The sequence below is a fragment of the Juglans regia genome, chromosome 7 (genome assembly GCF_001411555.2).
Source record: "Juglans regia cultivar Chandler chromosome 7, Walnut 2.0, whole genome shotgun sequence".
NCBI lineage: Eukaryota > Viridiplantae > Streptophyta > Magnoliopsida > Fagales > Juglandaceae > Juglans > Juglans regia.
This window is the reverse complement of record NC_049907.1, coordinates 3,209,226-3,236,070: the sequence shown is the minus strand read 5'-3', so window position 1 is coordinate 3,236,070 and position 26,845 is coordinate 3,209,226. Positions and strand designations below refer to the sequence as shown.

The 26,845-nt window shown below is 34.5% G+C and overlaps 2 protein-coding genes and 1 long non-coding RNA gene across 5 annotated transcripts; 1 reads left to right on the top strand and 2 right to left on the bottom strand.

Annotated features, from left to right (window-relative positions):
• Positions 1-1,541: 1,541 nt before the first annotated feature.
• LOC108995260 lies at positions 1,542-7,813 on the top strand. Of its 3 annotated transcripts, XM_018970790.2 has the most exons (12): positions 1,542-1,864; positions 2,003-2,078; positions 2,740-2,812; positions 3,493-3,573; positions 3,753-3,869; positions 4,423-4,839; positions 5,367-5,770; positions 5,915-6,014; positions 6,152-6,211; positions 6,289-6,375; positions 6,697-6,825; positions 7,254-7,813. In XM_018970790.2, exons 2-12 carry the CDS (start codon positions 2,005-2,007, stop codon positions 7,554-7,556), a joined length of 1,845 nt encoding a protein of 614 aa, XP_018826335.2. In that variant the 5' UTR covers positions 1,542-1,864; positions 2,003-2,004; the 3' UTR covers positions 7,557-7,813. The 3 variants fall into 3 exon arrangements, with proteins under 3 accessions (XP_018826335.2, XP_018826337.2, XP_018826336.2); XM_018970792.2 differs by lacking the exon at positions 3,493-3,573; XM_018970791.2 differs by lacking the exon at positions 1,542-1,864 and having other exon boundaries at positions 1,923-2,078.
• Positions 7,814-8,730: 917 nt separating this feature from the next.
• LOC108995258 (STS14 protein) lies at positions 8,731-9,531 on the bottom strand. The gene has a single exon (XM_018970789.2). It carries the CDS (start codon positions 9,428-9,430, stop codon positions 8,885-8,887), a length of 546 nt encoding a protein of 181 aa, XP_018826334.1. The 5' UTR covers positions 9,431-9,531; the 3' UTR covers positions 8,731-8,884.
• A 6,565-nt stretch (positions 9,532-16,096) lies between these two features.
• LOC108995262 lies at positions 16,097-20,505 on the bottom strand. Its single transcript, XR_004801872.1, has 3 exons — positions 20,427-20,505; positions 18,150-20,252; positions 16,097-17,235 (listed from the first exon to the last, which is right to left on the bottom strand). It is a non-coding gene; the product is annotated as an uncharacterized LOC108995262 (long non-coding RNA).
• Positions 20,506-26,845: the final 6,340 nt, after the last annotated feature.

Sequence of the window (26,845 nt, the reverse complement as noted above, 5' to 3'; positions counted from 1 at the left end):
GGTATGCAATAAAGAATTTCGTAAAGAAGAAGTTTTCAATAATCTCTTTCACTCTCGCTGCAATGAAAAAGAAGCTTTTTCTTTTCTGATCAGTAGGTGAGTATGGCGACAAAAGGAGAGACTGGCCACCATATCAGGCCATATTTTCTTTTTCTTTTGTATAGGTCTTGGAAAAGGTCAAGGCCTATATATAAACCATATTTTATATGGCGGATTCTTTGACAAACGTTACTCTCTTGGATACTGAAAGACAATCTGGGCATCTCCTAATTTTACAAAAAGAGATTTCGACAAAGAGAAACCCCACGAAACTTCATTTCCTTTCAAGCATCCAATGTCTCCTTTATCCCTCACCTGGTCACCTTTCATCCCTTTTGAGGTGAGCGGCCTGCTTTTCTTCTAGATCTAAACCCTAAAATTTTTATTAGTGAGTTACAGTGGGACTCAGCCCTGTTTTGATTATCGCTCAGTTTTATTTTTTTCATAATCTGTTTGATAATTATAATGCTCTTCAGTCACGCTCCAGTCCGAATTATGGTTCAATGAGTGGACTCCCTAATCAACCCAAAATGATCATTATATTTCTCTTTTGCTATGTTCGTATATATAATATTGGTCATGATCTAAAAAAGTTGATTGACAAAACATTAATTGATGGAAAAAGGAAAAACACAATGATTCTCATCAATATGGACGTTAAACGTACGGCAAATAAACAATTAAGAGTAGTGGGATTTGATGGATTAATTATGATTTGGGATCTTGTGAGTTTTTGTTAATTAAATGGGTTTAATTATCATGGCTAATGACTAATTGATAAAACAAATTTCAGGTAAGATTCTTTTATTCGATAGACTATAACCATTTTTATAACTATTTACACAATTCTATGATTATATAAAAGATTTTGTTATACATCAATTACTATTTATCTTCACAATCCACATTTGATAATTTTTTTTATACAATTTGAGGTAATGAATAATGACTGATGAGAATAATTATTTTTATATAAAATATGGTAAAAATAGTTGTAAGTTTCTTATTAATTTTTCCAAAGGAAGACAATACAACCATCGTTACATGTTTGGCATCCAGACAAGAAACAGAAACTGATACTAAAAGAGAGACAATTAATTTATGTAATTTGATGTACACTCGAAAGGTATCTTAGGGTTCTATAAAAAAAAAAAAAAAAAGGTATCTTAGGGGTGTTAAACAGTAGAAGTAGAACCTCATACGTACGACATGTAGGATACTATGCATAGCAGTTTGGGACAAAGTTGGACCTGGCGTTCACCAACTCCCACTTGCTTCCCAACAAGAATAGAGAATGTGGTAAATTGGATGGTTATATAACGTTATATCCAACAGAGCCATGTATATATATTTTCACTCCCAACAGTCAATACCCAGAATTCATATTCCTCTCAATTTGTCCGATCTTTGGTTTGAGTGAAAATTGTCCGCTTTTGGACGCTTTGACAATTAAAAGCACACGAACTGGTTTACTACTTTTAACGCAAAAAGCCACTCCTCCCTGACAAAAGCTTAAAGATTTATAGCGATTGACCCTTCAAAGAGAAGGCTTTCGCTGGTCAAAAGCTTGCACCTTTTTGTTTTCTTGGCCGGATTTTTGTGCCATCGTTTCAGCTCTGCTATATGTTCAGACTCTGGTAGCAGCAAAATGATCGTTTTGTGGGTACTTAAAGCTCTGCGTTGCTGAAAGCCAATACGAGAATTGGAAGCTGAGTGTAATTGGAGGTCGCTAAAAACCGTCATTTGGTCTTTTGGATAAGTGGGCCGCGGTTTTCTCTCATTCATTCCATCTGGGCATTTGCTTATTTTGTTCTGGAGTGTAATGGTAACTGTTCTGCTCTTTTTTTTCTCTTCTTCTTTTTTCTCTCTGAAGTTATGCTGCTCTTGTTTTTCTTTTTTTCCTTTTATGCTTCTATGAAATGTTTTTGTTTCGCTGAGATTTCTGTTTTGGGGTGATTTTCAGAGATGGGGTTTGAGGAGAGTAGAGATATTAAACTGCTTGGACTGAGAATGAGCCCAAAGCACAGGCGTTCAAAGAGGTAGCTATCTTATTGCCGGGTTTTTAAGTTCTCTTGTTAATTAGCTATCATTCTCCTTATACGTTTTCTAGATTTTGGTATATTACTTGCGGAGGTGCATTAACTGGAATGACTTCTGAGATGGGTTATAGAGGAAAATTGGAAATTTGAGCTCCAATCACCTTTTTCTTTTGGTTAATGTCCATATATGTGAGTCATTCCTCCCAAGGGGGTATATGCCGGATGATTATCTGGCTGATGTGGAAACCAAAGGTCCAGAGCTTCAAGAAAGGGTGAAAATGGGTTGTTTTAGACTGAACCTGGGCTTTTAGGCATGAAAATATGTATGTACACGCCCACACATATTGCGCTGCCTATAATTTGTATATTTGTTTCCCACCTGTTTTCCACGCCCCTTATCTTCTGACAAAGTTTTTAAGGTATGTGAATTATTAAGTAATATCACGCATTGAATGTAATTAGAACGCCCTTCGACATGAGCTTAGGGAAAATGATTTCTAAATAGACCCCAATGGAAGGGGCTGGAGATGTAGTTGTTGTTGTTCTTCTTCTTCTTCTTCCGTGTGGCAGACAAATGAGATTTTAGTTGCTTGTGTTTGTAATTGGATAATAGCTATATATCAAATTTCTATTAATTCTGTGTATGCTCTGTCTCTGGCAGCTTTCCTGATAAGAGAAGAGTGGAGGAAGATGGCATCGATAGTTCCTTTAAGGCCTCTGAACGTATAAAGCTGGTAACATTGGTTACTATTTTTTTCTTTCGAGAAATTATCCACTTCATCTTATTGTTTGTTTGATTTTTGCCATTATGCATCTTAATGACCCCAATACAATGCCATCCAAAGCATAAGGCCTCGTTTGATAGTGAGATGAGATGAGATGATCTGTGAATAGTAGTGAAATGGTTTGTGAATATGAGTGAAATGGTTTGAGTTAAAATGTTTTACGGGATTTTGGGAAATGAGAGAGAAAAAGTTGAATAAAAATATTTATAACGTTAAATATTGTTATAATATAACTTTTTAATATTATTTTTGTTTTGGGATTTGAAAAAATTGAATTGTTTTTTGTATTTTGTTTGGAAGTTTGAGAAAGTTATAATGATTAGGTAATTTTTAGATGAAAAAGTTGAAAAGTTGAAAATTTGAATTAGAAAAGTGTTTGTGTTTGTGTTTGTGGTCTTTGGATATTGAGATGAGATGAGATTCGATTAGATGAGAGGATTTTGCTATCCAAACCAGCCTAAGTGACCCTCAGTAGTTGCTGTATAGGCCTGGTTGAGCTGAGTTAACACCTTTTACTAAGGAAATTACCATTTTGTATGGCTCTCATGTAGATCTTTCTCAGTTAATTTTGCATATATAATTTCACAAGCTACTTGGATTTCTAATTTATGGATTTTGCCTGGTATCAGGATATCGGGCACTTAAAAAATATTAAAACCAAGAAGAAACAATCTGCCAAGGCTGAAGTTCATAATTCTTTGAGGCAAGAGGTATAGAGTTCAAGTTTTTTTTCTTGATAAACATGTTTAGAAGATTCAAAAAGCTTAGTCTAATCCATTTTCTGGGTTATGGGCCTTATGGATTAGTTCAGCAGTGTGTTGAGAATAGCTTCCAGCTTCACAGTCATTGTTTCTTATAATTACTTATTTGTTGAATATCTTCCATGCAGATTCTGCAACTTGAGAAGGGATTAAAGAACCAATTTGAGGTCCGCAGTGCTTTAGAAAAGTCATTGGGTTATAGGTCTTCCTCTCATGAGAAGACAACTGAAATCTTAATGCCCAAGGTACTCTACATCTTACAAACAAGAAAAGCATTGTGTGTGTGTGTGTGTGAGAGAGAGAGAGAGAGAGAGAGAGAGAGACAGACAGACAGACAGAGACAGAGAGGATGCAAATTATTTACATCAGTTAATTGCAATGCCACCATTTTAGATGTAGTTTTCCCATATCTTGAGATTTTGGATTCTATTTGTAATGCTGCTTTTTTTTAACCAGAATTTCATTTACCTGAGAAAAACAAAACAAAAACTTTGAACTGTCAATATCTACTGATAGTTCTTAATGAATTCTTTTCTTTTGGGTAAGTATGTTAGACACCACATGCCATCTAAATCGACACCATGTGTTGTCCGACTTCTTAAAGGTTCTTGGGATTTATGAATCTTGGACTCTGATGTTAACTAGTTTTATGGTTTTATTCTAGTCATTATTTTTTTAACCAGAGTCATGTATGATTCCAGTGTTGTTTACTGACTCTGGATTTGGTTTTCCTTTTGCCTCATAGCTGCATTTTCTTTTCTCAGACTGCATTTTAACTTTACTTTTGGATGTCTCCAGCCAGCCACAGAGTTAATAAAGGAAATTGCAGTTTTAGAGTTGGAAGTCGTGTATTTGGAGCAATATCTTCTTTCCTTGTACCGGAAAGCATTTGATCAACAGATATCCTCTGTACCTCCATCTTCCACGGATGAAAGATTAAAATCATCTATAAATACATCAAGAGGGAGGATTCCCCAAGCTTCCAGGCCTGATATTACATCAAAGAGGGAAAGTTCAGCAGTACAATCTGCTTGTGAATCACTTGACAATCCTGGCAAGGAATCCCGTGGAATTGGTCGAGAAGAGAAGCTATTATATTCTGATGTTCATCGCTGTCACTCCTCATTATCCCAATTTTCAGCGTTTTCAACTAGAACTTCACCTCCAGCAGAGGCATTACGTGCATGCCATTCCCAACCTTTGTCCATTATGGAGGTAACTTAAGTTCAATCACATAATCCAACTTTCTCAAATTGGAGCTTGGCTCCCTTGATATTGCCAATTGCTTTTGGTGACATAACATCATGATATGCCTTAGAATTGGTTCCCCGAAGGAGAAGGATAATCACATTAATTTCAAATTTCCTTTGATAAGGGATAAAATGATGGAAAAATGTCATTTTGACATGATGTGGAGATGCATTTTTGGCTATCCTGTTGCAATTGCTACAATATTATGATACAAAGTAGAGTAAACTATATGGGGGCTGGATTCAAGCTACTCTATATTTTTACAATATAAGATAACTGAACTTTGTTTTGCACTAGTTTGGGTTATCAATAAAAGTGCAGGGTACCATCCTCCAAAAAAATCTATTTTATAGATGAAATGGTTTTTAAATTCCAATAATCTTGGTATGTGGGGAGCAATAAACATTTGAAGGTCATGTAATCCATGTATAAGTATATATTGCAATAGTTAGACATTCTGTGGATTATGACTTTCAGTTTCTTCTCTACAGTATGCTGAGAATACTTCATCAAATATAGTCAGTCTGGCAGAGCATCTTGGTACCCGCATCTCTGATCATGTTCCAGAGACACCTAACAAGCTTTCTGAGGACATGATTAAGTGTATGTCAGCCTTGTATTGCAAGCTGGCAGATCCACCATTGACTCATAATGGCCTCTCATCTCCCAATTCATCTATGTCATCAACGAGTGCATTTTCTCCACGAGATCAGTGTGAGATGTGGAGTCCTGGTTTCAGGAATAACTCATCATTTGATGTACGGTTAGATAATCCTTTCCATGTGGAAGGACTCAAGGAGTTCAGTGGACCATACAGCACAATGGTTGAAGTACCCTGGATATACAGAGATGGTCAAAAACTGGGTGATACTGAACACCTGATACAGAATTTCAGGTGAAGCTTTGGACATGTTTACCCGAGAAAAATCTTAGGCCAATGGTGCTAAATTTCAATTGGAAGAGGAAAAAAATACCAGTGTTTCAATTGAATTCTAGTCTCTTGTGATTTTCTTTATGATTATGTGTTGTTCTGTTGCAGGTCACTTATCTGCCGCTTAGAAGTAGTAGATCCTAGGAAGTTGAAACATGAAGAGAAGCTAGCCTTCTGGATTAACATACACAATGCTTTGGTGATGCATGTAATGATTCTCATCAATAAACATGTTAACTTCATAGTGTTAGCTTACCAAAAAAAAAAACTTTATTTTGATTACTTCTTTCTATACCTCTATATTTGATGCATGTGAAACGTAATAACTTTTTCGTTCCCAAATAGGCGTACTTGGCTTATGGGATTCCACAGAACAATGTCAAGAGAGTTTTTCTACTCTTAAAGGTAGGATGAGCCTCCTTGGTCATGTAGGAGTATATCCATTGTGATTAGTTGTCTTCTTACAAATTTGTACAAAACAGGCTGCATACAACGTTGGGGGTCACATCATCAGTCCAGACACCATACAGAGTTCTATTCTAGGTTGCCGAATGTCTCGTCCTGGACAGGTGGATCCCAAAACTTTGGTTTCATTAGTGTTAACATCTTTTCTGAATGCTCTTCATTCGAATCTGGTGGAATGATCCTGTCTTAGATTCGATTGCTGGCCTTTAAAGTTTCCTTAATAAACATAAAAACATTTTTGCTGCATAGCAGTTCTTAAGCCTATCCTCCTATTTATTTTCGCTCACCTCAGTAGGAGCTCAAATTTATGAATATTTTCCACAAGACAACTAAACTTTATTTTCCTTTCAGTTTGTAATTTACCTTGGAGCCTCTTCCAAATTCATATTTGTAGTGGGGCTTATAAAGCTTGCTTGTGCTTGTAGTGGCTTCGCATGTTACTTTCTTCAAGATCGAAATTCAAATCTGGAGATGAACGCCAAGCATATTCAATTGAGCATCCAGAGCCTCTTTTACACTTTGCTCTCTGTTCGGGAAGCCATTCTGATCCTGCGGTACTATTTGTTTTTTATGGTTTTTCGGTTTTATGAATCATTTCATCATTTCATTCTCATGTCTTCTTCTGTACAGATGCTTATTATTCCCGAGTATAATCTGCTGCAAAACAAAAAACCATCTCCAACCCACCCCCTCAACCCCCCCCCCCCAAAAGGGGGGAAAAAGACAAGAAAATGAGGAAAGTATGTAGGAATTATTTTATTCTTCAGAGGGCTTGGAACAAATATGCTTGGATCCTAAAAAAAGTTATTCGGTGGTGTGAAACACTATGCAAGTTCTGCACCAGTGTTTCTATCTCGTAAACATCTAAAAGTTAAAACAAATTCAACATATGATGAAGGATAGAACTGCTATCATATAATGTGGTAAGACTTGCTACTAACTGGGAATCATTTTAATCTTTTAGTCTTTTTGTTTCGTTTAGGTTCGTGTGTACATGCCCAAGAGAGTTGTTCAAGAACTGGAAGCTGCAAAAGAAGAGTACATTCGAGCTACCTTTGGTGTAAGCAAGAATCATAAAATCCTTTTACCAAAGATGGTTGAGTCATTTGTGAAGGACTCTGGTTTGTGTCCAGCTGGAGTGATAGAGATGATCCAACAGTCGTTACCCGCATCTTTGAGGAGGAGTGTCAAGAAATGTAAGATAGGGAAATCTCGCAAGAGCATCGAGTGGGTTCCTCACAACTTCACCTTTCGGTATTTGATTTCTAAAGACCTGATTAAGTGATTTTGCTTGCATTGCCTGCTGCTTAATACTTGGGGTAGAATGCAATGTTCATAAGACTGTAAACTAGGAGAAATTACCATTATCTTTGTACAAAGTAGAATGTGAAGCTGGAAAAGGGAGGATACAAGTTTGATCTATGGCTTTGGTTATTCGCATTATGTGATCTCCATCTGGCCATGTTATCCTACATTGCTGTAGTTTTGTGAAAGAAGGGAGATTTTGCATTAAGAAATGTAAATAATCTGTTTCAGGGTGCATTTTTTTTAGTCTAAACTGTACCATGACTACTCTTTGCCCTCCGCTTTTTATTTTATATTTATGCATTCATTTAAGGCAATGATACTATAGATAATAAAAATAAAATTGTACGAATTTATACAAATTTATACAAACCGAGTCGAAAGCATACAAGTTAGATTCTCATTCACCATCTAACTTTAACCTCAATTAATAACAGATCTAAAGTTATTAGCACTTGTGAAGTGTTGTGATTTCTACTCCGACTTGTGTCATTTTCAATAGGAGTTTTGTTTTGTTTTGTTTTGTGAAATTAAACAGTACAGTGACAGGAGGTTGGATATAAGACAGTGTTTAATCAAAATCTCTTCAAAAATTAAAATGGGGGATATAGTCACGTGAACACACTAATGCTTGTGACTGAAAGCTGTGAAGAAGAAAATGGAGGAAGAGGTTCTCTTTCTCTTGGTTCAATTATTATCATCTGTCCGTTTACGGTGGCCCGGCTAACAACAGTTTTCTTATCACATTTTTTAAAATAAGGAGATTGAAGACATCAAGACTCTTATCTTCAGAAATTCTCCCGTAGAGAGATGATCAATGCATCAGATTATGTTCATAGATATATACGTGAATGGATCTTACTATTTTTGTTGATGTATATGTAAATTTCTTGACAGTATTAAATGCTCGAGAAATGTTGCAGACTCTGATCATTTCATGTATATGTTTCTCTCATTCTTCAAATACTCAAATTCTAATATGGACTTGAGAGGATCTTTATCCATAATAATAAGCTCACTAATCGGCCTTTTATGGTGCCCAGACAAGTTCTAGTATAACTCAACATGAATCACATTTTGGTCATTCCTTTCTCTCTTTGCTCTACAATTTGAGTAATCTCTCCTACCATTTCTTTCTTATGCTTAAGCTATACTAATTGCAAGTAAAGACTTTCGGATTATTGCAATTTAAAGATAACGACTTGCACATCAAACATTTATTTCACATCAAAGCTTCCATAACCATGCAAGAAGCTTTAAAACCAGATCCCAAGTTCACAAAGGAAATCTCTAATTACAAATCTCTAGCTAGTAAGGGCTCTCCCCAACAACATTCCCCGGAGGATCATAGAAGCAGATCGTTAGACTGGCGTCCTCCTTCACACAAGTAGCTTGAGCACAACCCAACTGCAGAGACTTCCTCCACACCACCTGAGTGTAGACGCCGCACCGATGATCCGGCAGGCACGAGTTGTCGGTGTGGTTATAGTATTCCTTCTCTTTCACCCACACATCGACGGCCATGCTTGGTGTCACGATCTGGCCACCTGCCCATAACTGGTTTCCGCCGTACTTGCTGCTGCTCAAGTTTGCGAATTTGCAGCCCATGTTGTTTCTCTGGTACCGGACAAGCAGGCTCGTGGCGTTGGCTAGCTGCGAGCTCCAGCTTAGTGGGCCGACCCCAACTGCTGCCCTTGCTTGGTTGTGTCCTTGGAGGAATTCCTCTGCTGCTTTGGGAAGCGGCACCGGCTCCGGGGTTCCAGCGCTTGTGTTGGGGCTTGTCGATGGTGCAGCCCCTTGTGCTGAACCGTGAGATATGGCTAGAGCAATGAGCACAAGAAAGGCAGATGCCATTTTTCTCTGTGTCCAGTAATCAGCAGTGCAAATGGTAATTGAAACTTAAAAGACTTTTGGATGGACCATGTTGGATGGTTTGGTTATGCACTAATCTTAGCTCAGTTCGTTCAGATTTACGTTTATTTTAATATTTAAATAACTAATCCTCAAATAATTAAATTCATCTCAACTCAAAATTTTTTTTATATGTGAGACTCATAATTTTTTTCAATTTTTCATAAATACATCTAAATTTATCTTAACATTCAAACACATCTAAATTCATCTTAAGTAAGTCTCGCAGAACTCATTCTACCATCTTAACCTACTAATATATATTTATAAAGAACTCAACTCAACTCAATATTCAAACGCAACCTAAATTAAGTTAGATCTTATAATATAGTAATACTAGATAATGCATAAACGTCGTACAATCATTTTTAAAAAAAATTAAAATTTATTATTAAAAAATTAATTTTTTTTCATTTAGTTCTCATAATTTATTATTTTTTTCATATAGATTGTACGGTGTTCATTTCTCTATCTATTATTAGTAACATATGTATCCGGACTTTGAGGTATCTTACTTCATAGGTTGCAACCATAGGCCTTTAATGGTGTGAGGTCGGAGGCTGCTACTACCCATATTGAGTGGGGAAATTATTGGTTTTGGTGTATTTTATTGCTCAGTGAAATCGAAACGGGTGTACTCTTATTTCTTTTCTGTATCATAGCACGTGACATTGTTGGCTCTGATCTGCAAGCTAGGCTGCCACGTGTGAGGTGCATTCATGATTTTGAGAGTGCAGGGTGATCAAATCTTTGTACACGTGGTTGCTCTTGTTTTGTTGGGTACCGTTGCCTTTTTTTTTTTTAAGGCAAAGATAAAAGGGAAAGAATATATACATATTGGGGCCAAAAATTGGAAGTATAAGCTCATCCACACATAACTGATACCCTTCGAAGCTTAAAAATAAAAAAAAAATGATAACCTTCCAAAGTCTTACCTCTGAAAGGCTTGTGTAGCTTATAATCTTATAGCATTTCCAACAAGTTCTTCGTTATCTTTTAAAAGATATTATTAAAATTCATTTTTTCTATTTTATATATTAATTTTTATAACATAGCATACATCAATTTATCTATTTTTTTTTATATCATCTAGAAGAGGAGAAGAAAATGTCTTGGCCGGGACTCCCTTTGAGGTAACAGAGAACACGAGTAGCGGCAGTCATGTGAGGGACACGAGGAGCGTGCATGAATTGACTGAGAATGTTGATTGCATAGACAATATCAGGTCGAGTGATGATCAGGTAGATGAGGTGACCAACTAGGCGATGATAAAGACAATGATCAGGGAGGAGAGTGTCATCTTGATTGTTGAATTTCAAATGTTGTTCTATAGGAAAAGAGGCGGTTCAAGCACCAAGTTGGTCATTATCAGAAAGTATGTCGAGAGCATATTTGCGCTGATTGAGAAAGATATCTTTGTGAGAGTGAGCAATTTCGAGTCCAAGAAAATATTTTAAAGAGCCAAGATCTTCTGTTTTAAAATTGGTAGTGAGAATTCGCTTTAAAACTTCGATCTGAGAAATATCATTGCCAGCAACCAAGATGTCATCAATAGAAACAAGAACAAGAGTGATGCTGGTGTGGGTAACAAGAGTGAATAATGAATGATCTGCCTGAGATTGATGAAAATCAGCATCAAGAAGCACAGTAATTAGTTTAAAAAACTAGCTGCAAGAGGCTTACTTGAGGCCATATAGGATTTTTTGAGTTGACAGACACGGGTCTCCCTCTTAGTACAGTATCTGGGTGGTGGATTAATGTAGACTTCTTCATCGAGATTGTCATGCAAAAATGCATTGTTGACGTCGAGTTGATGAATAATCCAATTTTTAGTAGCAGCGACTACCAATAAGCAGCGGACAATGGTCATTTTGGCAACCGAAGCAAAGGTCTCATGATAGTCAAGGCCTTCAACTTGAGTGTAATCCTTGGCAACTAGCCAAGCTTTGTACCTCTCAATTAGGGCTGCAAACGGGCCGGTCCGGCGATGGACCGAAAATTTTCGGTCCATTATTTTTCCGGACCGGACCGGACCGAACACCCAAAGGGACCGGACCGGACCGATAGCTATCGGTCCGGTCCGGTCCGGTCCGGTCTAGTAGGTCCGCCCTTTTTTTTTTTTTAAATAATTAATAAAAAAATTTATTTAAAATACTAAATTAAATTAAGTGACTTATTAATGTGGATTATGTAACAAACTCAATAAAAAAATATTTTATATGGTCAATGATAATAAATTAGATGAAAATTATATTATTAATTTATATAATTACTATATAATTAACTAATTGATATTATATATTTATTAATTCATAGAATATTAACAAGTGTTAATAGTATATTTAAAATTTTATATTGTTAATAGTGATAGGTTAAATGAAGATATATATAAAATATTGTTAATTTATAGAATATTAACAAGTATTAATAATATATTTAAAAATTTATATTGTTAATTGTACAATTATTATATATAAAATATATATAAAAAATATATTTTTTTTAATTTTTCATTCGGTCCGGTCCGAAAAAACTGTGGACCGTGGACCGGACCGAATGATTTCGGTCCTCTAAAATATGGACCGGACCGGACCGGTCTAAGTCTCGGTCCGGTTCGGTCCGGACCGAAACGGTCGGTCCGGTCGGTCCGACCGGACCGTTAATCACCCCTACTCTCAATAGATCCATCAGCCTTTAGTTTGGTTTTGAAAACCCATTTACATCCAATGAGTTTTTTACTAGGAAGAAGAGATTCAAGAGTCCATATGGAATTATCCTCTAGGGCAAGGATCTCAGTAGACATGGCCTCGCGCCAATGGGAATAGCGGATGGCATCATAATAGCAAGAAGGATCAATACAAGAGGTAAGAGCAGTTAAATAAATAATATGTGAGGAAGAAAAACGAGAATATGAGAGGAAAACATATAAAGGATGAGTAGTACCTAAAGCCGGTGTAGCAGGTGAAGATGTCGTGAGTTCCGTGTGTAAGGTGGGGCATATGCAGTCGTGGAGATAGGCAGGCAGAACAATGGTGCAGCAAGGATGCGGAACGAGAGAGCCAAATGGTGGAGAAATAGGTGATGGTAAGGAGGGAGTGGAAAAGTAGGGACAACAGGTTCAGGAACAGGAAGAGGAACGATGGGAGAAAGGGAAGAGGAAATGTCTAGGAGATCCTGAATAGGAAATTATTATTTATGGAATGTAACGTCACGAGAATAGAAAATGGACTCGGTGTCAAGGTTGTAGAGTTTGTATGCTTTATGAGTACTGGGATAACCAAGAAATACACATTTAGTAGCACGAGAAGAAAATTTATCACTATGAGTATTAAGAGTTTGTGCATAACAGAGACACTCAAACACACAAAGGTGTTCGTAGTTGGGTGTTTTATAAAAAAGAATTTCAAATGGAGATTTATTTTAAAGAATGCGACTGGAAGTGCGATTGATAAGATATGCTGCAGTGAGAACACAATCGCCCCAAAAAGAGAGAGGTAGGTGTGCTTGGAAACGAAGATTGTGAGCAACATTTAAAAGGTGCCTGTGTTTATGTTCTGCAACCCCATTTTGTTGGGGAATTTCAACACATGTATGTTCATGAATGATGCCATGATTATGTAGGTATGCTTGAAATTGATGAGAAAGAAATTATTGTTCATTATCAATTATAATGATTTTAACGGTAATGTTAAACTGATTTTGGACAAGAGCAAAAAAATGCGTTAAATGAGTATAAGTTTTAGATTTAAAACGCATAAGATATATTCAAATTGTGCGAGAAAAATCATTAACAATTATGAGAAAATAATGAGCCACACATAAAGAAAAAGTATGATATCCACCCTAAATATCACAAAAAATACAATTAAAGCGAGAAACACTTTTATTAGCATGATTGGAAAAATGTAGTCTTGTGTGCTTAGAGTGAGCACAAACATCACAATTAGAAAGAATACAGGGAGAATAAAAAATATTGGGAATGATAAAACTAGAAGGATGATCTAGACGTTGATGTCATAAGGTCTTATTAGCAATGGATTGAGTAGCAAAAACAACAGGGAGGTCGGGACGGTACACGTAGAGCCCATTGCATAAATCACCCGCTCCAATCGGCTTCATCGATTGTGGGTCTTAAAATAAACAAGTATTAGAAGAAAAAATAATAATACAAGAATTGTGGAAGGCAATTTAGAAAACAGATAATAAATTAAAGGAGAAAAGAGGAATAAAATAAACATTAGTTAAAATTTAAAAAGGGGAAATGATACAAGTGCCCAGCCTTTCGGCCGGGACATCTTGGCCCGTGGGTAAGTGAACAGAGTGAGGAGAGGCTAGGGTTTGTAGATTGGTGAAAGCTTCTCTGTGATGGCAAATGTGGTGGCTCGCGCTACTATCTACCACCCAATGGAGACGCCGATTGAAGGAGAATGTAGATTGAGGGGAGAAGAGGTTACCAACAAAATTGGAAGAGAAAACAATTAGAGGGGGCGACGGGCTGAGTAGATGAAGGAGCGTTTGGTACAACTCTTGTGATAACCCAGGGACTGGACTGGAATCCGAAGGTGTGATGGTGGTTTGATTCGCACTTGGTGGAGGTGGACCGAGAATGGAGGTCCGCGGCTTGGAGCAGAAGTCACAACCAGGTGGGTAACCCACCACTGTCCAACATCGGTTGCGGGTATGGCCCTCCATCCTGCAAGTTGTGCGCTTAGAAGGAACTTTCGGACACCCACTGTTGTGGACAGCCATGGCAAGTGTTTCTGATGAATAGGTCCATATGTTTAGTAGCTTTTGTTGTTCTTCCTAAAACAAAATAGAGAAAACTTTGCTTATGGGTGGAAGGAGATCCATGGCCAAGATTTGGGTGCGAAGAGGGGCAAAGGAACCATTGAGGCCGAGTAGGAACTGGAACACGTGCTCATCGTCAGCTTGTTGTTGTAAAGCTTTGAGGTCAATGTTATTTTGTAAATGGCCAATTTCATCCCAAATATGTTTGATTTGGTTGTAATAGTCATTAACTGAATTTGTGGTTTGTTGTAGGGAGGAAATGACACGTTTGAGTTGGTAGATACAGGCATTATTGCCATAACAGAAACGAGATGAGAAATTGACCCAAACATCACGAGGGTCGGTATGATACTCGAGGGAATTGGCAAGGAAATGACTAATGGAGTTAAGAATCCAGGTCAGAACCATGTCTTTGGTTTGGCTCCATTGTGTGTACTCAAGTATGGTAGAATCAGGGGGCTTGAGGGTGCCATCAACAAAACTAAGTTTATTTTTGGCATTGAGAGCTCTTATCATGGTTTTTTGCCATTTTGGGTAGTTGTCGCCGATGAGAAGACCATTGACAAGGATTAAGCTTGGTGAGTCTAAAGGGTGAAGGAGATAAGGGGAGGGAAGAGGGGGGGTTGGACGAGGAGGCCATGGGCAGCGTGTTGGAGGATCTGTATTAAGTTGATACCATGTTAGAAAACAAGAAGGAGACATGTTTGCTCAATAATTTGATATCTTTATATTCAACTTTTTACGTGTAAATAGATGTACAAGAGTCTAAGTATAGAAAGTTATACATAAAGTAAGTAGACTAATTTGATTGAGTCCTAAAATTAAGGTAATTCCTAATTTTGTGCAAGCTAAATATCTTCTGTCAATAATATATCATCATATACAATATCATATAATTATGTTCTATTTAGATTAATTCAAATTTATAAGCTAAATCAAAATTTAAATTGATTCAAAAAATAAAAAGAAGAGATTATAGAATGAAAATATTCTCAAAATATCTTATGAGCATATTCATTTTCAATAATTGTGAAATAATATTCTTAAGATATTCTTGTGCATATTTTGAGAATATTCATTTTTTATAATTACAAAAGAATATTATCAAGATAATTGCAATTGTACGTGGACCTGCACTATTTTTTTTTATCGACAATCGCTAAAGGAAATTATGATGGCACGTATAATTTTACATAATATGAATGTAGAAAATGAGCGACATTCATATCTTCGAGTAGAAGACTTTGTTTATGAACAAAACAATGAAATATCCCAAGATCTTGTGTCCTATGAGCATACAGATGAATTTTTCAACTTCATTCAATGTCATCATCAAATTTGAGATCAAGGACTTCATTCTCAACTCCAATCAGATCTAATCAAACATTTATGGTAAATATATAGTCAATATTAAATACTTGTATTTTACATTTTACTATATTTAGCCTAATGTTATATTCTTATTTTGTACAAGATATAAATTATCTTCAATAAATTATATGTACAATTAAGTATGGATATTTTATTTAACTTCAAATACGGCCCACTTGACATTTTATAAAATAAATGATATGTCAGACTCAATTTAAATTTAACATAATCTATTACATAGTAGTTCCTGCACGTCTAATATAGTAAGAAATACTCAAGTTAGACATGGGGTTCTTGCACGTCTTCGAGGATATACAGACTTGGATGTCATTTAATGTTAAGACATTGTGGTCACACATGCAACAACCTATATACATTCTATTCATTTGCATATATACAGTCCATACATACATCCTTGATACTACCCTGTCATTTGCATACAACAGAAGCTTCACAACTTGAATACATACATCCACAATATTCAGAAATTAATATTCATACATCCAAAATACACCACAATATTCATACAAGGTAGTTTAGTGTGCCACCCTCATAATTTCAAAAAAGAGAACACATGATCCAAATATAAATATAAAGTAGCTGCTTCTAAAGTGGCAGCTTCCTTGTAGTTAGTAACCACCCACGGTTTAGTGTCAACTTTCCTTGCTTTATTTACAAAAAAGAATCAAAATATAACTATCTACTGGTGGTGTGCTCTAGTCAATATGCATTCACACATGGGCTTCCAGGTTTGTGCTGTGTTCTTTACTGAAATAACCCAAGTACCCCTGTAATGCAGCGAAAATATCTACAAATTTATTCAACAAATTGGTTAGTCGTTATGGATGCAATTAATTTATTAATTAAACAATAATATAAAATAAATAACACCAAGATTGGTATCGAAAGGAAACCTTATAAAGAACTATTTAAAGGTAAAAACCCTACGGAGCAATCAAATCCAGAAAAGTCAATTTTCTAATTTGAAAATCAATTACAAGTAAAATTTAATTACAAAACTTTTGTCAATTGACACTCTTACTTGACCAGAAAAATGACTCATTTGTTTTCTACCGCAGTAGCAGCGAACCTCTAACGATCTTCAAATATTGACTTTTCTCCTAAAACTCCAATGACTGAAACTCGACCAATCAATTTTCCAACATGGAGTATGCACACACTCAAAATGAGAGATAAAACACTAAGAGAATTTTCTCACACTCAAGTACCACTCTCTAAGAGAAACAGTATGAAAATTCTCCAAGGAATTCTCTCATCAAAATATGCACTAGAAAGTGCTTTAGAAAATATGCAGATCTGAATCTCTAATGATCCTAACCAATAGGATCTCTTTTTTTTTTTTTTATAAGTAAAATCCTAACCAATAGGATCTCTTAAATAAATAATCTGAAAATCAATTCCAATTGCAGTAGAATTATGTTGACAGAACAAATCTGATAGGAGTTTGATATGTAGTAGGACTCTGCTAACCGAATGAGTCTGGTATGAATTTGATCTGCAGTAGGACTCTACTGACGGTCACAAAGTCGTTTCCTGATGGAATGCTGACATTTCGTGATAACTCTTCACTGCAATAACAAATTTCAGAACAACCTCTTATCTGGATAAGTGCAGATTCTTTGGGACTCGATTTTTCCACTTATAACTTATCTAAACAACATTTAATACCTCTTAGATAAACTTAACATTGTCGTAGATAAAGTCATTAAATAATTTATATTCATCCAAAATTACTAATTTAATAATAAGATAAACTCTATTATTTTAGTCACCTAATTCTATACAAACTTATCAACTTAGTCACATAATCCTAACCAAACTTTTACATATACATTTACAAAAACAAATCAAATAGAACTTCCAAAAGTGGCTCGTTGGTACCTTGTTAAAAAACTTTCATTTGCAACCCATGCCAAACTCAATCAAGGTTTCGTAGACCTTCTCTTCTCAAGTATTTCCAATTGGATACAATGGAAATACTCTTGTTGCATTGGAGGCAAACTTGAGGTATCCATCCCAATGTTTTGAATACCGTACCGATATCAGCCGATAGGTACCGTACCGGACAGTAACCGATATGGGTTGAGATAGGGGTTTCGTACTGGGTCAAATACATACCATTTTGGTGTGTTTTGGTCAATACCGGCTGGTTTCTGGTGCACTGGCCGAAATTTTATATTTTTGTATTTTTAATGTATTTTCATAATTTTCACTCTAATTTTCACATCTAAAGACTATTTTTTTTAACTTTTTTTAATTCTATTTTCTCGAGGATTGAAAATCAAATGCCTACTCTCATGTTCGTGATGAAGATGAGTAATTATTTTTTTTTAATAGTTAGATTGAGAACTTATAAGTATTATTGAGTTTTATAAATATGTATTTTAAATTTTTAAGACTTGCATTGATATTATTTTGAAATATATATAATTTATACATATACAATTAATTTATCTATATATAGACTATCCCGAAACAATACCTGAAACGGTACCGGTACAGAAATATTTTATTCCAATGTCTTAACTGAAACGGTCACCGAAACGGTATTCAAAACTTTGGTCCATCCTCATAATTCCTTTTCCTCTCTCCTTTGGTCCAACTCAAGCCTCCCTTTTGCGAGACAGATAATCTCTTTCCTATCTTCTCGCTTCTCAAGTATTTGTTGTGAAATGATGCAAGTTTGACCTGCACGATCATCATCTAACTTATCATAGATTCATAACTGTGGCATACCTTGATTATAAATGTGAAAACAACCAAACAAGGATTCCAACATACAACTTTTTGATGGTGGTGAAGAGTTTTTGTGCCTTCAAACCACTGCATATATCTCAAAAGTAAATAAGACAAGCATCGCATACATATCTAAAAAAACTATTTCACACTTGGAATCCAGAGAGTACACTTGGAATCCCGGTGCTCAGGCCCATTTGGCTAGTACTTTGAATCCTCTTCTCTATGCTTTCAATGAAGGACAGGTTCTATACTCATATAATATAGAATCGAGATGAATCAATACTATTTTACTCATAATGGAAGAAAGTGGAGGACACCTTATACGATTACAAATATGATTAACATATAAGTCAACTCCCCACTAATGAAAACAAGCATGAGTAAGAAAATCTAAAGAGCAGACATATATAACTCCACGTGAAGAATGCTTGTCTCAGAGTTCATTTTTCAGACATATAACTCCATTAAATTCACAATATTTTTTTAGAAAGGTTCACATAGCAGAATACTCTTCCCCCCTCCATGGTTTGTGAATCCATCCTTCAAAGCAAAAAAAGTTGGGATCATGCAACTCAATCAAACTCAATTAAGAAGTCTGTAAAATTCTAAATGATAAGTACCTCATGTTTTAATAAAAACTCAACCAAAATTAGAGGCAAAAATTGATATGGTTTCTAGCTACTGCAAAAACATAGGGAAAAATTAATACCTTATCTAGCTACAGCAAAAAGAGAGGCAAAAATTAAAATGGTTTCTACAATATCTGTAGGTACTATAATTGAAAACAGAGGAAATACGGAGTTTAAATAATCTACAAGTAGGCATACTCCATATCATCTTAGAGCTTTGCTTAAAGTTGGCATTACATTATATGCTTGGTACAATCTTCTAAGCTTAATAATGGAGCAGGTACACCTTAGAGTTGGCATTACACTATATGCTTGAAAGTATAAGCAGAATATTTTAACCAATCATCCAAATTCTCATTTTGGCACTAAATAAAGCATTCATAAGAACTAGAGGCTTGAAACCAATGAGGTTTAGGGACTTGGTGGCTTGGCTACAACCCTTGACTAGAAAGATTACAAAGATATGTTTCTCTTTCAACTTGGTGGCTTGCCACGGTTTCTCTTTCAGTGAAACAAAGGAAAATTAAGAGCAGATACACCTTGTAGCAAATTTAAAAGGTTGACAAATACATGCTCGGGATCTTTGGAAAAGGAAATCATGTAAAGAAATCTGTATTCTTTCCTAACTGAAATTGGTCATGTCGGAGAATCAACCACGCAGGATTTTTCTAAGTCGTCAACCGATTAATAAAAAAATTCCCAACCAAATCTTCCTGCAAACTGGGAAGAAATCGATTTCAAGGCATCAACCTTAAAATAAAACAAGTGTTGCGAGTTGCTGAACCAAGAAAAATAAAACTTTCCAATAAGGTAGCATCCAAATTTTCCAAAAGTGTTGCGAGTTGCTGGACCAAGAAAAATAAAACAAAAAACTCCAAATATTCGAGCATCCCCAAATTTGCACAAGAAAAAAAAAATCCAAAATCATACCAACATGCTCGAGAATCTTAGATTTCATCCACTAAAAATTTTTACATAGCTTATCAAAAGGAGAATAGAGAGATTGAGAAAGAAGAGGTTGAAGCATACCCAAAACCCACTTGGAAAAGGAGGCGCGACGGGGAGAATTTTTTCAGAAACTTTACCTCAAGCAGGCAACGGGATGCTTGAACTGTGTTTTAGATTTGAAGCACTTCTAATGCAAATCGTGGTCTACGAGATCGACGAGCAAAACCAGTCCGTGAGGAAGGGAAGATGGTGCGAAATAAACGGAGGGGCTGAAACGAAATCGAAAAATGATTTATAGACAATATTTGAAACATTCACAGAGCTGAACGAAGGACGTGTAATTCTTGGTAACAATAAAACATGTAAGATTATGAGAATTGGGACTGTTAGGCTAAGAATGTTCGATGGTATGGAAATGTTATTACAAGAAGTAAGATACATACTTGAACTGAAGAGAAATTTGATTTCTCTAAGAATGCTTGACAAATCTGGCTATATTTTCAAGTTAGAATCTGGTACATTGATGTTTGGCAAGTGAGAGTACTTCAAGTACTCTCACTACTATTCTTTACTTTATTATTATTTTTTACCTACTTTTTTACTATTCATTACTTTTTACCTACTTTTTACCTACTTTTTACTACTATTCTATATTTTATTATTACTTTTTCATTACTTTTTCACTACTATTCACAAACATTTTCAACACTTCTCACTACCCAAACGTACAGAGTTGCCAAGGATTCTTTGATTGTAATGAAGGGGATTATAAGAAATGGGTTGTACATGTTGATAGGCAAGACTCTCATTGGTGAGGCTTCATCTGTGCAAAACAAAAAAGAAGACAAGGTTAGACTATGGCACTTGAGACTGAGACACATTAGTCAAAAGGGTCTTCAAGAATTACAAAAACAAGGCCTGCTTGAGGAAGAAAGGTTGGGAGAACTACCTTTCTGTGAGGATTGTATTTTTGGAAATGCAACAAGAGTTAGTTTCAAACCAGCAGTACACCAAACCAAGCAAACTTTGGATTACATTCACTCATATCTCTGGGGGCTAGCAAGGGTCAACTTACATGGTGGGGCAAGGTATTTCTTATCCATTATTAATGATTACTTAAGGAATGTATGGTTATATGTTCTGAAAAATAAAAGTGATACTTTTGCCAAATTCAAAGAATGAAAAACTCTAGTTGACAATTAAGTTGGCAGGAAAATTAAAAGGTTAAGGATAGATAATGGCCTAGAATATCTATCCAATGATTTTAATAATTTTTGTAAAAGGGAGGGCATAGCTAGGCATAAAACTGTGAGGGAAACACCTCAACAAAATGGTTTAGCTGAAAGAATGAACCGAGCCATTTTGGAGAAAGTGAGGTGTATGTTGTCAACCTCAAGATTATCAAAATCATTTTGGGCTAAAGCTGCCACCACAACAGTTCACTTGATAACTAGATGTCCCTCCTCAGCTTTAAACTTTAAAACACCACAAGAGATGTGGTCTGGAAAACCATCTAGGTATGACCATCTAAGAGTCTTTGGATGTGTAGCCTATGCACATACTAAAACTGACAAGTTAGAACCTAGAGCACTTAAGTGCATTTTTGTGAGATATCCAAATGGTGTTAAAGGCTATAAGCTATGGATAGATGAATCTGGGATACAAAAATGTATCATTAATAGAGATGTGACCTTCAACGAGGGGCAAATGGCTAGACATAAAACTAAACCATAAAATTTAGGAAAGCAACCTACCAATACTCATATACAACTTGAGGTGAAGAAATCAATAGAATCTCCTTGTCATCAGGATAATAAAATAAAAACTGAGAGTATAAGCACAAAGCATAAAACTCAAGGTGGGGAGACTCTTACAATCTGGCAAGAGACAGAGAAAGAAGAGTTATAAGACCATCTCAGAGGTATGGGCAAGCTGAGCTTACAGCTTTTGCATTAACTGTTGCTGATGATATAATTAAGTTAGAACCAAGGTCTTTTAAAGAGGCCATGGCTAGTAAAGAGGCTAAAAAATGGAAGCTTGCAATGCAAGAAGAAATGGAATCTTTAAACAAAACCCAAACATGGGAAATGGTTCCAAAACCAGAAAAATAGAAACTTATTGGATCCAAATGGATCTTTTAAAGGAAAGAAGGCATACCAGGGATTGAGCTACCTAGGTACAATGCTAGGTTGGTAGCAAAGAGGTTTACACATAGAGAGGGTGTGGATTATAATAAGATCTTTTCTCCTGTGGTTAAACACAGTTCAATAAGACTGTTACTTTCTTTTGTGCTCATCAAGACATGCATTCATAACAACTAGATGTGAAGATAGCTTTCTTGCATGGAGAACTTGAAGAAGTCATATACATGCAACCACCCTAAGGCTTCACAACTGAAACCACTAAGAGTTAAGTGTGTTTACTAAAAAAATCAATGTATGGACTTAAACAGTCTCCTAAACAGTGGTATAAAAGGTTTGACTCTCATATGATTAATATTGGTTTCAATAGAAGCAATTATGATAGCTGTGTATATTACAAGCAAATTGAAGAAACTCCAATTTATCTACTGCTTTATGTAGGTTAATTGCTTGTAAGGATAAAATTCAAATTGATTTAGTAAAATGCATACTAAAATCAGAATTTGAAATGAAAGAACTTGACCCTGCTAAAATAATTTTGGGAATGGAGATAGTAAGGGAAAGGAATAAAAGGCTTCTCTACCTATCTCAAAAGGCATATATTTCCAAAATTTTAACTAGATTTGGTATAGATCAGCTGAAAACAGTTAGTACCCCAATAGGGCAGCACTCAAAACTTTCAGTCACTCAAGCTCCAGAAACTGAAGAAGATAACGAATTTATACAGAAAATACCATATGCTAGCATGGTGGGAAGCATCATGTATGCCATGGTTTGCTCTAGACCAGATCTGACCTATGCTGTCAACTTAGTCAGTAGGTTTATGAGCAATCCAGGAAAACCACATTGGCATGCTATCAAATGGGTATTTCAATACCTTTCTGGTTCAAGGAGTTTGAGACTGAAGTTTGGTGAAAATGTGAAAAGAGGAAGTGTGCTAGAAGATTTTGTTGATTTAGATTATGCAGGTAATATTGACACAAGAAAGTCTTTGACTAGTTTTGTGTTCACTGCCTTTGGAGGTGCTATCAACTAGAAGGCAAATCTCCAGCCAATAATTGCCTTGTCAACAACTGAGGCAGAGTATATTGCAATGACTGAAGTAATAAAGGAAGCTATATGGTTGAAGGGTATATCACACGAATTAGGCATGTATGAGGGGAATATCACATTTCACTGTGATAACCAGAGCACAATTCACCTTGCCAAAAATCAGGTATACCATGAAAGATCAAAACATATAGACAATAGGCTACACTTTGTAAGGGACATCATTTCAACTGGAGAGATTGGGGTAGAAAAAATCCCAACAGAAGAAAATCCATCTGATATGATGACTAAGACACTGCCAACAATCAAGTTCAGACATTGTCTGGACTTGATCAATATGGGAAATTGCTAAGCTCTTAAGGGGGAACTTGCAGCAACAGTCAAAGAGGAAGGAGATAGCTTGAAAGGTCAAAAATGCTTGCCAAGGTGGATAACTGTTAGAAGAGTGTCAACCATTTTGTTCAATAAAAGCACATGACAGCTCATGTGGAAAGGAAAAGACTAGAGTATTAGACTACAAAGGTGAAACAGAAGTTATATAGTTAAGTATAACTTCTGTTAAGTCATACTTTGTAATCTATAAATAGAGGCATTCATTTGTAATTTGAAATATATGAATGATACTAGAGAAAATACAGAAGAGTGTAGAGAGAATAATTCTTAAGTCAGAAAGCTCCAAGAATTGAGCGGTGTGTTCAAGAGAGATTGTTCTTGTAAACTCATCACTGTATTTTGATCATAAATGAAAGGAGAAAGTCTCTTGACTATTGTTGTCGTGGATGTAGATCACTAGGATCGAACCATGTAATTCCCTTGTGTTCTTGTATTATTGTACATTCTATTTTCTGCATTAAATTGTTTACTTGTAAGATTCTTGTCAAATCTTGGCAAAATTTGGACAAAGCAATTCTGTTCTGGTATAAGGCAGAGAAGACAGAATTCCAACACCTTCTTAACCATAATTTCATATTGGATTAATCAGTCAAAATAATAACATAATATTATTTTTTTAATAATCATATTTTTAGTTTATTTTTTTTCATATTTTATAGTTACACAAACTATATGTTAATTAATAATTTAATTTGATACTTAAATTATTATTTCACAACTTAAATATATTGTGGCTCAAAATTAAAAAATAATAATTTAAGTAAATAAAATAATGATTATAGAGTGTAAACAGTTAGTCTTTAAATTTGGAGATAAACTTAAATGTATTGTAACTCAAAGTTGAAAATTTTAGTGTATACTGAATTTAATGCAGTGATTTTAAACATAAATTCAACAAATTATTTTGAAGATGACACTTATTTGATGAGTCAAATGCGAATGCTTATATCATTTGGATAGTTTTTTTAATCAATAGGAAGTGGGAACTAGGGGTTAAAAGTATGGCATCCCCTATAATAAAAGGCCGGAGAATAGGGGTCAAAAGGGTTAAACAGATGAGTAATGTTATATATAAATTTTAAATAGATAAGTCTCATACAAGTGATTTATAAAAAAATGGGTCACACTAATAAAAAATATTTTTTTATATTTTTTTAAGGTGAGGTCTATTTTTTTTACAAAATTTATATAAAATTTATCTTTAAATCTTGTAAAACTCATTTCCCTGAACAGATATGTCATAGGCCCAAAACTGGTTTGAGTTTCCCTTGGATGTGTGCTAATTGTATGTATATATGTTATCTCCGGTATAACTTGCGCGCAATTGCCAGAATCCACAACCACGAAAATTGGGCAAAAAGAAGTTTCACATGCTCAAGATCATTTGGACAAAAGAGTACTCTCTTTTCACTGATCAGGTGTATTTTACTATTTTGTCTTACCTCTTTTTTACTCTTTTCAATAAAAAGAAAGGGTTCCTAAGACATGAATCCGATGGACCAACGTCTATTATCTGGCACGAAAATGAGCTAGAGGAGTCTTAATTAAGAATAAGATGCACGAAAATGATAGTACTATATTATATATATTTTATTATAATAAGTGACTATCTAACAATAAATAATAACTTTTGTTATTTTTCTGTTAAGTCTGTTAAGTCTTATTTTATTAAAAGACTTTTAAAACTCTTGACTATTTGACGTGTAGCTCTATTGTAGAATTTAATGAAATATCTTATTTTACTAAAAAATCTTTAAGACCCTTGACCATTTGACGTGTAGCTCCCTTATAAAATTTAATGAATGATCATGTTTTATCAAAAGATCTTTAATATTAAATTAATAATATTTTATTATTATATAGAGAGTAAATAAATAATCTAATATGGATGTTAGATCAATACTCATACTATGCAGAAGTTTAGATTTTATTTTTAATCTTATATTTTCTTTTTTTAGATAAATAAGCTAGTACTAATTTTTTTTTTTATTTATTTAAATCATTATATATATATATATATTACGTACAGAATTGGGATTTCATGCAAACAAATCATCTGGCCTTTTACGCATTCTCCAAATTAAGATTCTTGTAGGTGTAGGCAAATTGTCGAAGCTACTCCGATCATTAAAAACAATTTTGGTTGTCATTGTCACAAACACAGCAAGAACCCTGAATGGACCATTATTAACTCACGATAGCTATATATATATATATATATATATATATATATATATATATATATACTAGCAGTGTATTTACGTGCGATGCACGTTTGCCCTGTATTAGGTTATTTTAAAATATAAACATCTAATGTAGAATAAGAGAATTTAATGATAAGGTCTATGAAGATAATATAATTAATTGTTTAAGTAAACTATAATTGTTTAAAGTCTCTGATAATAGATTTAGACAGACTATATGTTTAAGCAAGTCAGAAAAGTGAATATTACATAATTATTTTTTTGGTTACTGAAAGTAGAGTTTAAAACGACTAAATATTACATAATTGTTTCTATAAACATGCATATATAACTAATAAGATATAACATTTGATTATGTCGAAATGTAATTAAATTATATGATTATATTGAAATGTAATTAAATTATATGATTATATTGATTAATTCAATTAGTTTTATTATATAATATGTAATCAGAATAAATTATGACGTTTTTAATTTAGATATAAATAACAAAAGGAAAAAAAATTTGCTTAGTAGTAAAATAATAGTAAAAGAAGTATAATTACATAATTATAATTTAAAAATATTTTAACAAACTTTATTATTAATATTCATAAAATTTGTATTTCATTATGTTCTTGAAGCATATTTTAAAATACAAGTTTATGCACAATATTAATTTTATTGAATGTGTACTATATTTTATCAAATTATTTAATTAAATTTTCGATTTCTAAAAATTTCAATATTTTACTAATTGATTATGTATAATTATATGGGTAAAACTGTAAATATTGATGTAAGTATTTACATATAGAACTAAATTTATCGGTAGAATTTCTTGTCTCAAGTTTATATATATAAAAACTTTCATTAATACCACTACTAAACTTTTATTTTTTAAAATCTAATAATTATTTAATCGGAAAGTACATCTCTATTATTTACAAACTTTATTATTAATATTCATAAAACTTTTATTTCATTTTGTTCTTGAAGCATATTTTAAAATACAAGTTGTAAAATTCAACCATAATATTCAATGACCCAAGGAGCATTGAGAAAATCCAGAATATTTTATTTTTATATTAT

Coding starts and splice junctions, on each gene's coding strand:
- LOC108995260 (XM_018970790.2), top strand. CDS start 2,005: ATGGGGTTTGAGGAGAGTAGAGATATTAAACTGCTTGGACTGAGAATG. Junction 2,079..2,739: donor AAGCACAGGCGTTCAAAGAG/GTAGCTATCTTA, acceptor TGTCTCTGGCAG/CTTTCCTGATAAGAGAAGAG. Junction 3,870..4,422: donor CTGAAATCTTAATGCCCAAG/GTACTCTACATC, acceptor GGATGTCTCCAG/CCAGCCACAGAGTTAATAAA.
- LOC108995258 (XM_018970789.2), bottom strand. CDS start 9,430: ATGGCATCTGCCTTTCTTGTGCTCATTGCTCTAGCCATATCTCACGGT.